This window comes from Sparassis crispa (genome assembly GCF_003851025.1).
Source record: "Sparassis crispa DNA, contig_000008F, whole genome shotgun sequence".
NCBI lineage: Eukaryota > Fungi > Basidiomycota > Agaricomycetes > Polyporales > Sparassidaceae > Sparassis > Sparassis crispa.
Window position 1 is genome coordinate 1713714 of NW_020939755.1, and position 15595 is coordinate 1729308.

The 15595-nt window shown below is 57.2% G+C and overlaps 4 protein-coding genes across 4 annotated transcripts; 1 reads left to right on the forward strand and 3 right to left on the reverse strand.

The window, feature by feature from the left end:
* Positions 1 to 324: 324 nt before the first annotated feature.
* SCP_0905860 (hypothetical protein) lies at positions 325 to 1692 on the reverse strand (the record flags this gene model as incomplete). Its single annotated transcript, XM_027761818.1, has 2 exons — positions 325 to 821; positions 912 to 1692. The coding sequence occupies 2 exons, from the start codon at positions 1690 to 1692 to the stop codon at positions 325 to 327; spliced, it is 1278 nt and encodes a 425-aa protein (XP_027617619.1).
* Positions 1693 to 2195: 503 nt separating this feature from the next.
* Positions 2196 to 3156, reverse strand: SCP_0905870 (Vacuolar protein sorting-associated protein; the record flags this gene model as incomplete). The annotated part of the gene is made up of 6 exons (XM_027761819.1): positions 2196 to 2267; positions 2324 to 2384; positions 2443 to 2585; positions 2645 to 2755; positions 2825 to 2927; positions 2993 to 3156. The coding sequence occupies 6 exons, from the start codon at positions 3154 to 3156 to the stop codon at positions 2196 to 2198; spliced, it is 654 nt and encodes a 217-aa protein (XP_027617620.1).
* A 6379-nt stretch (positions 3157 to 9535) lies between these two features.
* Positions 9536 to 10060, reverse strand: SCP_0905880 (hypothetical protein; the record flags this gene model as incomplete). Its single annotated transcript, XM_027761820.1, has 3 exons — positions 9536 to 9655; positions 9714 to 9769; positions 9898 to 10060. The coding sequence occupies 3 exons, from the start codon at positions 10058 to 10060 to the stop codon at positions 9536 to 9538; spliced, it is 339 nt and encodes a 112-aa protein (XP_027617621.1).
* Positions 10061 to 10442: 382 nt separating this feature from the next.
* On the forward strand, positions 10443 to 13118 carry SCP_0905890 (6-methylsalicylic acid decarboxylase atA; the record flags this gene model as incomplete). The annotated part of the gene is made up of 9 exons (XM_027761821.1): positions 10443 to 10483; positions 10541 to 10746; positions 11262 to 11710; positions 11764 to 11781; positions 11834 to 12007; positions 12062 to 12151; positions 12213 to 12263; positions 12316 to 12570; positions 12867 to 13118. The coding sequence occupies 9 exons, from the start codon at positions 10443 to 10445 to the stop codon at positions 13116 to 13118; spliced, it is 1536 nt and encodes a 511-aa protein (XP_027617622.1).
* Positions 13119 to 15595: the final 2477 nt, after the last annotated feature.

A 15595-nucleotide genomic window follows, 5' to 3' on the forward strand; every position in this document is an offset into this window, starting at 1 on the left:
GGATCTAGGTATACATACGTAATTGCCCCCTCCCCAGATATCTTACGCACGCCCCTTAAGAGTTTTTTCACAGCATGATGCCCTCGTTTTCGGAGTATAATGACCAGATTGATTGTACCGGAATCGCTACATGACCGCTGTACCGAACGTAAATAAGACCGCATTAAATATCAACCAAAAGCTGGATGGTGATGCTACAGTATGCACGATACGACGCTAGATTCTACAGCAGGATTGAATACACTGAGACAATCACAACACACCTCGATGATAGTGCAACCTCCTTGTAATGCAATCGAGCGAGTCCAAAGAGCCACGATATAATTACCCGAAAGTTCGGCCTATTCCATTGCACACGCTGCACGGCATCTCGTCGAAGATCAAGAACGTCGTCGTACCCGACCCACCACACCGCCAACACAACCGGCCACCGATACGCGGGTCTCCGGGCTGCACGACGGCCGCACCGCGGGGCGGGTTGGAGACAAGGCGCACATTCGAACCCGAAGGTGACATGCGCTGGAGTGGATCGAGGTACGGTGACATCGGAACACCTCCACCAGCGACAGGCAGGACGCGCGAGGACGACGCTCCCAATGATTGCGTTGCACGGTGCCCCGAGCGCGTGTCTACAGAGAGCTGCGGGGGCGTGAACTTTGGGAGTGGGCGCTGGAGGGTCGTCCGCGCGCCGCCCGTGCTAGACGTCATGTCGCGGCCCCAGGACGTGTAGACCAACGGACCTGCGAAACGCCGCGAATACCGATCCCAGCACTTCGAACAGGGCAGTAAGGGGTCATTGTTCTTGTAGCCCGTGTTACGGCCTGGCATCACAGATGCGGATGAGAGAAGAGGAAAGCAGGTACATGGTGTGAGCTACGCAGGGACAGAAGACATATCGCACAGATACGCACATTTGCTACATTCGTAACCTGCAGGATACACGAGGACGTTCCCCTTCCTCAAGAGTGGGTGACCCGGGGTGGGGAACCCTGTAGGCCGCCCGTCGTCTTGTGGGGGGTTCCCCGACGGAGGGGCATACCTACCCGACGACGAGCTCGGTCGCGGCGGAATCTCAGGTTCTGCAGCGAGCGCCCTCGTGTCCGCTGGCCCAGCCGCATAGAAATCGCGTGCAAAATCCGAGAGATTCTCGTCATTGGGGGCCGAGCTGGGGCGGCCGTCTCTCCCTGATCTCGAGGAGTGGCGTGGGGGGAGCGGTGGGTTCTGCCTGAGATAGGGCATACCGGTGGGTTGTGCCCGAATGAGACCAGGATAACTCGCCCAGCCCGACCCTGTCAGCTGTGGGGCGTTCGGTATTGGAGAGCGGTAGTATGGATGCTGAGGAGGTCGTGGGGGCTCTTGGAAGGGTCGCCGTGGGCCCAGCTCAATCGTCGTTTCGCCCTCTGCCACATCTGGTGCTGGGGTGTACGCTGGCGGTAGGTCCTCAGAGATCAGATCCTCTGCGGGTGGTGACACCCGCCTCTCTGAGTCTGACGAGCTCCTGGGAGGTAAATGTTCTGGGCCATGCGGCAGGTCTTCTGGCGGAGAACTCGGTGACGGTGTGCGTACCACGATGTGTGGCCTCGGGCTGGCCTCGTCGTGGATAACGCCGTTGGGCAACGTCGACGTCGAGGGAACACCTGTTGTGTTTGGCGAGGCCTTTGGCGTTCGGAATGGATTGTGAGAAGACGACATGGACGTCGACGTCGATGTTCTGTCGGTGAAAATGAAAAGGTCACTGCAGTCCGGGAAACGGGTGTTATATATGTAAACAAGGCTGAGAGAGCTCGAGTCCGCATATAGCCGGCGCAGTGTTACGCAGCGTGGGCAGACTCTCTTTCAACCTTCGTTCCTCAGAAGAACCGTGTCGGACTCCTTGATACTCCATGCGCCTTCTCCGCCTTTTCTCTGTTGCCATCTGCGCTTGCCTTGCTTTTGTTCCATGCTACCAGACTTTGATCGCAGCAGACGAGATTGCAACGCATCACAAACAGTACTCTTAGGGCACACCTGGCGCGGCGCGAGCAGATTCGAATTCCATAAATTACATGATGATGTTCTGGCATCAATAGCGTCCATAGGGAACGACAGTCATTCTTGGGTATTCCAGTACACACACAGAATTCAATGTACAATACTATAAGTCGCTGGACTCTTTCCCGCCGCAGTACTGTCCGTGTAAGCAGAAAGATCCATCGTCATGGCACGTCTTCTTTACTGCTCAGACTGCGGAAGAATTCGGCATATGCATGCTCGATGTCGAACAGCAACTAAGCGGCAACAACATCTCAGCCCATGCGTGGAACTGCCACTAGAAGGTACGCACCTGTCTCGACTGCTCTTCCGTGATTTCCTCCGATGCCTTCATACCATTTAGCGTGATAAGCCTGAATACGTGTAAGCATCAGGACTATGAGAGTGGACGTATAGCGTCAGATATCATACCAGCTGACCATCTTGCTCCTTCCTTCCCAATCCTTACTCCCTTTAAACCGCGCGTACCCAGTGACTAGCTCCTGCAGAATAGGATGCAACTGATCTTTCGCACGCATGCGCAGCTTCAGCGCGTCCATGAACGTGATGAAGCTCTGTCAATGTCAAATATCAATGTTGATATACGCGGAAAATGGTTAGCAGTGAGGCGTACCTGCGTCGTTTCAGCGACCCATTTGCCTGTCTCAGGCCCAGCCTCGCTCGAATGCTCAACAGTCGCCGGAACACCGACTTTAAGTCTGTGCAACGCTGCAGGGTGATCCATCTACATACGACAGTCACAGAGGAGTCAGTTCGAAGGAGCGGTCTGTGAGATGTAGAGCAAAGCACCTACCCGATACTTGGTCATAAACTCCTCAATGGAAGGTACCGTATCGCCTACGAGCTTCAGCATAGTCTTGTACTGAGATAGCAGCCGCGTACACGCAGGAGAGTACCTCTTCAACCAGATTGCTCAGCCTACAGAACGGCACACGACGATTACGCTAGGTTGGGTACGCACTCGGCCGCGGTCACGGAATCGCGCACATACGCACGCTCAAGGTAGTCTAGCGAGATGACTATGCCAAACAGCGTCGCTAGCAGACCATATTTCTCGCGCTCGGCGTTGGTGGTGTACAGCCGCACTTCTTCGTCTAGAGAGAAGAGGGTGGTCATTCCGGACATGATGGCGAAAGGGAGGGTGTACATCTAATCTTATCGAGTCTTGTGAGAAACACACACCACGTGGAACTAGGTTGCACGGTCAGGTGCCCGACGCGACTCTGCTTCCGTTGCACCCGTTTGTTATGGTTTGTGCCGCTTCCCGGCATCTCAGAGGACATTTTTCAAATCCAGGTGAAATTGTTTCATCACAGAGAACGACGCGCTCGACATGGAGGCGTGTGGTAGAGTGTCACTACGGCAAAAACATCCTAGGTATCCGATCGTGAAGGGGGAAAGGGGAAGGCATTGTTAATAAGAAAAGATAAAGGTAAGTCTATCTATCTATTGCACGGATGTAGCCCCTTCGAAGTTTACAGATGAAACAACTGCAGCGTGTACCAACTGATTCACATGCATGCCCTAATCCTGGGACGAAAATAACGAGAGAATTGTCACTAGGTAAGCATCTCAGAATCCTCTAGCCGCGCAAAAGCCTCGCACAGAATGCCGTGTGTCTCGTGCGAGGTCGTCTGTGGTGTAGCTTTGATTCGGATGGCAAGCGAAGCCATGTGCAGTGCTGGGCGAATTCCCGCGAGAAATAGCGCCGTGCTATTTCTTGCGCAGAATACGTTCAGAACGCACAGGCTGGCAGGGGGCCTGTAATGCCGGAGTGTGGCACACTCGCGTCTAGCTGGACGGACCACGGTGAAGCTGATATACCTCGTAGAGCAATGAAATGCGCACATCAACATGTCCTGCTGTCAGGACGCTCCACGCCACAGGCCTTCAATCTACAGACCGGATGTCGTATCAGACCATGTCGACACTGCATCTACTCGACGCGTGAGCAGGTTTGAGTGGGGTGTGCGCAAGAATCGCGGGAGTAATGGTAAGAGAACAAGGGGAGGGGGCGCCAGGAAAGGGGGGGCTTGCGTACACTTCAAAGGATGACGGGTGAGACACTCGTTTTCCACATTGCGGCCTTGCTTTTATACTTGCAGATCTGTCCGTGGAGCCTGATTCCTGAGCTCTATTGCCCGGCGCCCGGCTACTGCGCCATTCTCGCACTTGGCCGATCGGATGCCCCGCTCAGTAGTCCCACAAAATAATTCGTCTGACGCCTAATGCCTGGAGTTTGGGTTCTCGTACCTCACCACACTACACATTCACGCGGTGGGCTTCGCCAAAACAACGCACACCCTGTGGGTCTTCTTCCGCCGAACGTTGATAAATGGGATGATAACCGCTTTCAACAGCTAGGAAACCGGGCATGGCATCGATAATGCTGAAATACACCCTGGAGGCGAGGCGTGTGGCTCCACGTGGTCAAAAATACAATGATTACTGTCTCTGCGTGTCCACGCGGAGTTCGAAGTCTCATCAGGCGAAATAAGTGAGGGACACAGATGCTTCATCTATCCAAACTCATGTCATTCATAGAAGCGGCAATATATTGGGTGCGTAATTATTGAGTACAAGATCGACCTCTTGGCGCCACGAAGCATAGCCCTGCGGCTAGGAAGTGCCTGTGCATGTCCTCGAACCTCGCGCTGCTACCTTGTCCCTTGCTAATTGATCATTGACGGCTGCGGTGTCCCTGGATCCCACAGAAACACGCCTGCAGGTTCGTGCGCGGCGGGCCCTCCGTGAATTTGTATACAGCGACGACTCGCGCCCATGCAGACTTCACCTCACGGCTCCAAGTACGCTTGCTTCGCTGTCAGCCTCTCGCCTCAGCCGCCACCAGTTGGAGACGGTCGTCGGGGCCCCAAAAGCCTTCCCCTCTTCTCCCTGCAATCGACACCCATCTCCGCCGACACCCCGGCGCGCCCCAAGGGGATTAAAAAAAACCTCTGCGGGCTACCCAGACCCACGCGGTGCACCATGCTATGAGGTCGTATCGCACATTCTGTATCCGACAACCGATTGTACACACACAACTTATTACCTCCCGAATCTTTTCTTCCATGCCTCCGACGCGACTCAATAGGGCCCGCCGCACCGGGCGCAGTACTAATCAGCGCGTACACTTTGTCACGTCTCAAGCGCGGGTGCGTCCGCGATTCGGGCTTATCGCGGTACCCTGTGATCATTTCCGCCGCGGCACCACGGCAGGACGCCGATTTTCACGGAGGGCTTCGCGGAGGGTGGCACGGTTTGGACGGACGCTCTCACCACCCGGGGCTAACGCGTTCTCGTCGGCGGCGGAGAGCGGAGGAGGAGGGCGACCATGCGCCTGCGTCGGTCGTGTCCCGCGTGGTCGCTGGTCAGCGTGCATTGACCGGGCTCCGATTTGGAGGACCGAGGCTTCGTGCTCCAAGGCTGGGGCCATCTCAAGCTCGCGTACAACTGACGGTGCACCAGTCAATTTCGTCGAGTGCACAGAATTCTTGTCGGTTTCATTACGTCTGTTGTGACGACGATGCGATTACAGTTCAAGATTACGGCCTTACAGGTGAATACAAGCATGTGCTCCCCGACGCTTCTGGGGAACACAAAGTTCGGGAAGCGCAAGAAGATTACGTGCGTGTGGTCTATATCTCTGCAACGCTATGTAAAACTGGATGCTCGTTATCACATCTTCGATCCAAAACCTTCGCCTGGTTCTGCCGTGTCCGCAAGGCGTCAGCGGATGGGAGTACCGAGGCAACACGCTGCCTCATGGTATTAGATTTTTTCTGAAGCGTCAAAAACATGCTATCCCGCGCAAAGCGCGGGCGGAGATCCCGCGGTAGCAACAATGACATTGTAGGTGGACTCAAATGCCCATGTCGTCCGCACCCCGTCGCTTCGCCGCCTACACAGAACATTGATCTCCACGCGCAGGACGCGCTGCACGGTGCCATCCTGTGCGAAGATAGCGCCGTCCCCGTCGGACCGGGCGGTTAGTGTGCGGACATGAACTCACCGATGGGCTCGGGATCTGCTGCGCCTCATCCACCGGTAGCGAGGTGTACCACCCATCAGGCGCTGCTATTTCGCAGGCCACGCAAAGGCCGCATGTACACGAACGTTTTGACGGCGGCTTCGGCTGCAGTCCTGTTGACATTTTCCTGCGAGTCGAGCTCGGATGTCTAGCCTCTATGGGTCACAAATCTAGTGAGTGCAGGGTGGTTTGCTGGCAGCAGGGCGCATTGTGGATGGCGTCGAGGCCTTGCACGTTGGCGATCGTGAGGTCAGGATCGGATCCGACGTCCAATGCCATATACTAGGAAAACGCGAGGCGCCAAAATCCGGCGCGCGCGAACGAGCGTGGTGTGTCCATATCCGCTTCTGATAAATTCTGGGTCGGTCGGTGAATTGGCGACGAAACCCCTGGCCAGACCGCGGTGAAATATGAACCACCAGGGCTTCGAATGTTTTGCCTGCGAACGGAAGACGGCAGAGGCGCCATGAGAAGGCTGGCAGTCCAGCCTTCTGTCCCCGCATCGTCGCGACATGACTGTGCTTGCACACGTCAAGCGGGTGTACGTGGGCTCTTGACGTACGCAGCTATGGGTGAACCAAGTCAATGCAGGGGTCTGCTCTGCCGTGACGTGCTGAAGGTGCATGGGTATGCGGGGAGTGCATGGACAGTGCTACGTGTCAGAGTACTATTTAGTGGTCATGGGGGACTGGAGATGGTGCGTTACTGCCGATTACCGGTGCTCCTTGTCTCATGCCCGGTCCCTGACTTCATGTCGATAGGTCGTACGGGTGACCTGTTGGCGTCCGCCAATACGTCCGCCAATATTATGTGAACCCTGGCGCGTGGGTCCTGTTTGACGTATGCAAGATGCAAGAATCACCGGGGGCGCATGGATGCTATGACGTGGCCGACTCTGCGTAATACCCTTTATCACGCTCGACGACAGAAGGGGGTGGAAATGGTACGTACTCGAATTCCAAACGTCTCTTGACGTACACAACGTTGGGGGGATCAATGCTGCTGTGCGGAGACGTGTTGAAGGTGCATAGGTATTCCTTGAGTGCGTGGATGGTGCTACGTGGCCAGCGCTATCCAGTGGCCGCGGGGGACTGGAGATGGTGCGTTCCTGCTGAGTGCCGTTGCTCCTTGTCTCATGCCTGGCTCCCCGACTCGACGTCGATAGGTCGTACGGGTGACTGTCAGCATCCGCCAATATTATGCGAACCTCGGCGCGGGTCTGTTGCCGCAGTTCGACATATGCAGAACGCGAAAATATATCGGGAGCGCACGGATGACGCTGCGCATAGCACCCTTTATCACGCTCGACGACGCAAAGGCGGAAATGGTACGTACCCGAATTCCGAATGCCTCTTGACGTACGCAACCTTAGGGGGACAACGCAGCTGTGCCGGGGCGTGTTGAAGGTGCACGGGTATGCCGGGAGTTTACGGGTGGTCAGCACTGTCCAGTGTTGGTGGGCGGACTGACTGGTGCATTCCTGCCGAGTGCGGGTGCTCCTCGTCTCATGCCCGGCGCCTCGACTGCACGTCGGTGTGACGTCGGCCAATATTACGCGAACACTGGCGCACGGGTCTGTGGCCGTACGACGACGTATGCAGGGTGCAAGAATATGCCGGCGCTGCGACGTGGCCGACTCTGCGTAGCGCCCTCTATCACGCTCGACGGAAGAAGGGGGTTTGGAAATGGTGCGTACTCGAGTTCCAAACGTCTCTCGACGTAGCCAACGTTGGGGGAACAAAGCTACTGCGCCGAGGCGTGTTGAAGGTGCATGAGTATACTGGGAGTGCGTGGACGGTACCACGAATGTCGGGCGCGGGCCATTCCTCGCCACGCGGTCCACAGCATGCTCTCACGCCAACTGGAGTTCTGATGGAGGAGGTGTGTACGAAGGGTGGGGGACAACGCGGGTGAGTACTTGGCTTCCATCGATAGATGGCGATCGCGCTCGGCAAGAGTTCGCACGCAATCGTAAGAGGTGTTGTGCTGCATTTTAGAACGGAGGCGCATGCACGAGGCTCGAGCGGTAGCGTTCACGTGCACATGTGCGGTGCTGTGCGGTGTGTCCTGCGCGATCGCCGATGGATGGTTTTCATCTGTCTTGTCCAGGAGAAATGTTTTGTTTTTACAGGACAGCGTTCAGATCGTACGCCTCGCGAGCCTGTGTATGAGACTGTTGGTCAGCGTCCCAAAATCCGCGATGACTCTCGAAGCATACAGCACATCGGATCCCGGCACATACCATCAGCTTGTCCGATCTAGAATCGCCAAGATTTGGCCGCTTTCGACCCGATTTGACCGCAGAAACGGATTTTGGCCGGTTGACGGTGGACGTCGAGACATGAGCACGAAGGAGTCCAGCGATGAGAGACCCCCCGGCGGTCCTCTCGTGGCTAGCGGCGTCGCTCCCCTCCTTTCGTCCGCATTAATGCCGATCGCGCCCCAGTATCGATCGCCACTTTTGCGTGCACGGTCATCGCGGTTCGTTTGGACATTTTGGCTGTGGTGTTCGGGCTTTTCCGAGGGCCGCTTTCACCCGCAATAATCGGATCGGACGATTGGAGGATATGTCGGGTCCTGGGAGCATCCGAAAACGCAAGGGGTAGTTTTCACCCCTTGCGTTTTGGCTTGTTTCTGGTGGACAAAAGGCAGACTTACGGTTGGCAAGCGCTGGAGCGCCAGTCGAGAATGTACATGAAATGGAAAATCTCGCAAGTCTCCCGGAGACTTGGGGAATTGGGAGACAGGGGAGAGTGGAGAGACAGCCACAGAAGATACACAGGTCTTTACGAAACCTGCCAACCCCCCCGTCGTCAGCGGCACCATTCCGAGCCCTTCAACAACGCGTCAAGCATTGCGTGAATATGTAGTCCGTCATATTCAACACCGTCAAGTGAGTGTGCTGGCGCCCCCCAACGCACCACACACTCCGACAGCATCTATTCAGCACAGTCAATGGCGAGGGACGCTCCGATATATGTGATTTCTGCACCAGTCTCAACGTCAAGCATGCAGCATTGTTCGCGATCGCGTTCACCCTGATGCGCTCGCGATGGCATCGCTCTTCTGGGTCGGCGCGCGGATACAGCGCTTGTGTTTGCAACTTTCTTGCAGGTGATCGCTAGAGCGCTAAAGACCCACCGGTGAGCGCTGAGGGATGAGTCTATTCAGAAAACCCCCGCGGGAAAATAAACCCCCTTCCCCCCGGAACTGCTGAAGAGAAAAATGAGAAGACGGAAATACCATGAAAGAAATGTCAATGGGCGCCAACGACGGCGTCAACCACTGACACGGGCTACCGCGCGTCATTGCTCACCGTGTCGTACAGGGTGGACCGCGTCGGCGTCGTCATTGGAGAAGATGAGCAATGGCCGGTCATCGAATTTACGTGTGTACCATCTCTCTGACTCTGTACGACATGATGCCCACTTATACAAAGTTTTTTCAGCTCACCTTTACAACGATGGGACACCACTACTCGACGTGGTAGGCAATGAGCGTCACCCGATGAACGACATGGGGTACACCGGCCCACGCTAGCACCCGGCCAATGCGTGCGCCCCCACCGAGCTCGACGGCGGACCCAGGAGACCGCTGTCGAACATTGACAGGTGAGCGTCTTCGACTTTTTTCAGAGCCATCACGAAATTACCAAAAGCAGGGGGAGTTTCTGCGTCAACTGGATTTCTGAATAGGCTAAATCCACCGCTGAGATTCATTCGAACAATGTTCAGGACACCGAGTGTGGGCTGGAGAACGACAGGATGATTTTGTAGAGCGTAGATTGGGCTCGCTTCTGACGGGAGGAAGATTCGCGCGGATCCCGAGTTACTGACCAAGTGAGGAAATAAAGCCGTGGATCGCGATGCGGCAGCGACAGCAACGGACAGGGAAGTTCGGAACGGAATGCGCGCGCGACGGGACGCTGCTCGGCGGTGGAGGCTTGAAGGGAGGTGGCGTCGGGCCAGCGTCGAATGAGTTGTGGGTGACGGGGTGCATCTGAGATCTGAGATGTTATCAGACGGGGGATGCCGATTCTTCGTCGTGGCGGAGGAAGGCGGTCAGCCGAGACGGACGGTGTCTGTAAGGGACAGAGCGCGTGAGGGCTGGGTACGGGAGACTGATTGAGGTGAGATAGTCCGTGTCCCTCGCACCTCCAGACACGGCCATTTCCGCATTCAATTATCTCTCGTGATGCCCTCGCACGAACGGATCGGCCTCTCCCATCCTTCTGCCTTCTCCAACTGACGCTTGAATTCAATCTGACAGATCATATCCTCTTACCCACCCCCCGCGACGTAGTCTACTCCATACTCCGCCACTTCTCCCACCATAAAACCGCTCTCCAGGCCGCTCACATGCCTCCATAGCCCCCCTCACAATGCGCGGACCAGGAGAGTCCAAATTCACCGTGGCCATCTGGTGCGTCGCCATCGTCTACCCTGTTTATGCCGATACTCACGCGCACGCGTCGCCCAGCGGGGGCGGAGTCGGCGGGCTCACCTGCGCCGTCGCTCTCGCTCGGTACCCCGACATCCACGTCGACGTCTACGAGTCTGCCAGCGAGTTCGCCGAGGTCGGTGCTGGCATCGGCATGTGGCCCCGCACCTGGAAGATCATGCAGGCCCTCGGCCTCCATCGCGACCTCGCAAAGATCACCGACATCTCCCCCGAAGAACAGCTGAGTGAGTGTCATTGTTCCTGTCGGAATCTTCTCCCTCCGTCGAATATGCCTGCTGGAACCAGGTGCCCAGCCGCCGTGGCGGGCGTGCCGTCCGACTCCTCTTCGTCGCCATTGATGAAACATGCCGTATGCAGCGGTGAATTTACAATCCGTGCAGTCTTAAACCCCCCCTTCCCTCCCTTTACACTCAAATGACTCTTAGTCTACCGCGTGGGGGCTACTGCTGTCCTGTTCTTGATGGCGTTCTACACCGCATGGGTAGTTGTGCCACTGTGCTGGCTCGTTCTTCTCGACATTTCGCCGTTGGTCATTTCTCCTTAGTGTTTCTGGTTTCGGCCGTGGGGGATCGGACACGATTTATTACCAATAAGTTGGCCAGTGACGTATTATTGCCTGTCAGTTGTCGCCGCTAGCTCTTGATGTATCTCGGGGGTGGTCTGGTCTGACCTATGCAGAGGGTTCTAGCAGGATCCAATCAGCTACTAACCTGCCTTTGTCTGTTTTGCACTACTGCAGAGGCGGCATTCACCTTCCGCAAGGGCGACCAACCAGAGGGCCTCAGTTTCTACACATTCCGCACCCCAGGTGGCCTCATCCCCTTTCATCGCCCCGACTTTCAGGCCGTCCTCCTCCGCCACCTCTCCCCCAGCACGCGCACCTACACCTGCAAGCGCCTGGTATCGTACGACCAGCCATCGCGCCCCGGCGCCCCGCTTATTCTCTACTTCGCCGACGGCACCACGGCCACGGCGGACGTCCTCGTCGGCGCGGACGGCGTCAAGTCGGCCGTGCGGCGGACGGCCATGCGGGAGCTCGCGCAGGGCAAGAGCAACGCAGAGGCGGCGCAGCTGCTTAGCGCAGCCGAGCCGCGGTGGAGCGGGACCTGCGCGTACCGCACCACGATCCCCACGGAGCTCATCAAGGCGCGTCTGCCGGGGCACCGCGTGCTCCGCGAGTCGTTGATCGTGCGTCTCTCCCGCCTCTCTCGGTTCCTGCGCATATCCTCACGCCCGCCTAGTATTTTGGGCAGGACACGGTGCGGAGCGTCCCGGCGTGCTTGGTATCCCCGTCTCACGTCTCCCCCGCAGCAATTCACGATATACCCCGTCGCGCGCGGGACGCTGATCAACCTCGCCGCGTTCCGCGCGCGGTACGAGCTCGAGGACACGACGGTGGACGGCGCGTGGGTCGAGGACGTGCCCCGCGCCGAGTTCCTCGACGACTTCCCGCAGCTCGAGCCCGAGATGCGGGCGCTCCTGCAGGTGCGCTGGCTGCGCCCTTTTTTTCGTGGGACGCCGGGACTGACGGTGCTGCAGCTCGTGGAACGGCCGAGCCGGTGGGCGGTGCACACTACCGCGCCGCTGCCGTCGTTCGTCTCGGGGCGCGTGGCGCTCCTCGGAGATGCGGTGAGCGCGCACGCCACATCCGCTCAGCCCGCGCATCCCTTCCGCTGACACGCAGACGCAGGCGCACGCGATGATGCCGTACCAAGGCTCGGGCGCCGGGCAAGCCATCGAGGTGCGTCCCCCCACCTCACACTCTCCCCGCGTTCGACTGACGTCGCGCGCAGGACGCGTACGTCCTCGCGGCGCTGCTGGGCCACGCGGGCACGCGCGCGCAGACGCTGCCGCGCGCGCTGGCGGCGTACGACGCGGTGCGGCGGCCGTGCGCGCAGCGCGTCGCGCGGGGTTCGCGCGAGAACGGGCTGCTGTTCACGCTGAACGTCCCCGGGCTCGCGGGCGGGCTGGCGGAGGCGGCGAAGCGGGTGCGACGGAATTGGGAGTGGGCGTGGGAGACGACGGTGGATGGGGATGTGGAGAGGGCGGTGGGGATGCTCGAGGGGGGGTGAGCGGCGGCGGCGGTGTGGTGTGTCGACTTGGGGGTGGGAGTGAGGCGCCTGGTGGTGTGCGCGTTGGCCTTTGGATTGTGCACTGGGGGGCGGGCTGGTTTTTATTATAGGTATCGTTCTGTACCGTGCCGATTTTTGGCTATAGCTAATGTTTATGATACACGCTTTGGAACCTCGTTATTTTCAGCTTATTATTATCGCGCGCGCGCGCGGATTCGTCGTGGTCGGTCGCCGGACGCGTCCTGCGGTAAATTTGTTGCCTCGGATTTTAGCTCGCCGGGAACGAGTTTCCCGATCTTGAAGACGTCGAGACGCCGCATGGTTCCACACACGACTCAGCGCAGCTAGGGGACGTCGACGAGAAGACGTCTTATCATTGGTCGAAATCACCAGGACAGATACAGAGGGATAGAGAGCAGCTTCTGTGCACGTCTGCTGCGGGGCATGCGCACCGAGGAGGGTTTGGATCTCTCGACGTCATGCGTCTTATGGGCGTATCCTACTTACCACCTGGTGCAGAATGAATCGATGACGGATGGCCAGGATACGAGGCCCTGCGCCTCCTCTTCAGACTGTAGACTCGTCGAGTCGTAACTCGAGAATTCTCTCCGCCTGGTGGCACGGCAATTGAAGAAGGACCGTGACCGTTGCCCGACTCGGAGATCTGGAGGTGCAGAAGGACGGGACGGTCATGCGTCCGGGCAGATCTTCGAGTAAGTACTTGATTCTGCGCAAGCCACGCGGCAGGCACAGTGAGCACAGGCTGCGGGCCCGTTGTTACATAGATGACCGGGACTGTATCGAGAAGCGCCGTTGGATCCTGTCCTGTCAAGGGGGGCCGAGGAGACGTCGTGCAGGTGAGCGCTTCGGCGCACTCTGTGTGACGAGACGTCTGCGTCGAACGCAACCCAATTGACCTGGCGCGCCACAGCGGAAATAGGCTGGACGCCGCTGCTCGCTGTCGCGGCATCCTGCCCCCCTCCGAGCGGTCGGAGATCGGGAGGATCCCGACAAAGTCAGAAAGCGAATTCGAGCGCGTTGGGTAGTCGAAATCCTGTATGCAGACCCACCTGGAGTCCGTGGCACATAACACACCCAGACCAGTCAGACGCGGATACCCCGGTGAGGCACGAAGGCACAAGCAGAGCAGCTGCACTGCCTTTGGGAGAGCACCAGTACTTGGAACCAGAGTCACGCCCGATGGCACCATCCCCGCCGTAGCCACAGGACATGCCCCATGCGGACGCACAACGTTAACGTTCTCAATTGAAGGCTAACGCCCAGGAAGAGATCAGACGCCCGTCGATCGACTCGCCCAGCCCGGGATACAAAGTAGACCCCCTAACCTAACTTCCAAAACGCGGGTGGCTCGCACGCGAACCTCGGCACGCACATTTCCATCCTGGGCTTCATACTCTCCATACCCACTGCATTTGCCAAACACCTCGCCAAGTTTGGTATAATCCGCCCGAAGTCGGTCAATTTTGGCGGGGTACAGGTCCCGAGCACTCTTGGCACTGAAAGCGCCTCGATGCAATTGATATGTCGGGGATTTGTCCGTAGTGTAGATCTGAGCATAAATGATGCTGTCTGCCCGGCCCATAGTTGGACATTCCATGCGAAACCCAGCGAGATCGGTGAGCTGCGCGACTTGATCCACCTGAAGGGCCCGGCTGCGTGCCATTTGATCAATCCTGGCCACGGATGAGTTTGGAAAGAGCTCCTCCAGGACATTCCAATGACCATCCTCCAGCCACTGTAACACATGGCCAGGACAATGGACTTCCAGGGCCACATCGACATACCACTCACCTAACTCCATATTCTCGGCGTCATAATCTCTGAGAAGATCATTCAAAGACTCCTCCCGGTCAAATCGGAATGTTCCATTGTGCATGGTGGCATCCTTTGTTCCACGACATTCATGGACGAAAAAGGCGCCCTTGAGATCCCGATCCTGATCGCATCTTCGGATAACCTCCCTTCCAAACTCCTGAATGTAGTGTCCAGGCACATCCACAGAGTGGTGATGCAGCTGTCCTTGCCTATCCTGAGCCTGCGAAAAAGCTTGCTCGTAGCTGACAGGCCAATGAGAGACATTGGCTGGCAGGATTTCATTGATCGTGGGACGAATGACCTTATTGTATAAGTTTTTAAGGGCTGGCTGGGGTACGCGTCCTAGACCACCAGATACGTAGAGCCGTGGGAAAAACAATCTGGTCTGAGTGTGATTGGCCAGCTTCCCAAATAATATGTTAGGGATCTTGTGTAGCTGAACGGAACATTGACCCTATGATCTGGATTAGCATAGTGCAGACTGCGACCAAAACCACTCACCTCCGTGGTCTGTATCTTCACAGCCATGTGAACACTGGTGGTGAGTGTTTCTCTGAATGAGGGGATTGGAAACGCCGCCAGCTGTGATATGTAGGGTAATGATCGGGAAATACCCAACAGGGAATCATAGTCTCGACGAATGGTGTATTTATCCGATGGGGGGGCAGCAAAGCCCTGGCGAGCATTGACGAACACGTGCCATTCTGAGTGGTTGACATATTCTCGACCAGCCAACATGAATGTTACAAAGTTCTGGACTCTGTATTCATTGTCTTCATCTTCCAAGATTGCTTTGGCACGGTTGACAAATTGATCTAAAGTTCTCTGCGAGGTTGGGAGCAGCTCGTCGGGATAAGGAGGCATTTTGGCGATGTGGGATGGGAGCATTCCTCGACCTGTTTATATGCAGGTGGCTTCCGGCTAGTGAATGAAAAACTAGTTTCATGGTGATGGTGATGCCGATCATCAAAACTTTTAGCATGGCGGATGTTGGCTTTTCCGGCTACTGTGCACTACCGGAGGAGACTGGCCATTGCCGACGGCCGCGGGGGGGCTGTGCTCCGTGCGATTGAGTGGCTGAGTCATGCGGCACAGAACGTTCACCTGGTGGATGCAGGTGGCCGTCCACGACAGCCACTGGTGGTGTAGCCTTTGGCGGCGCCCC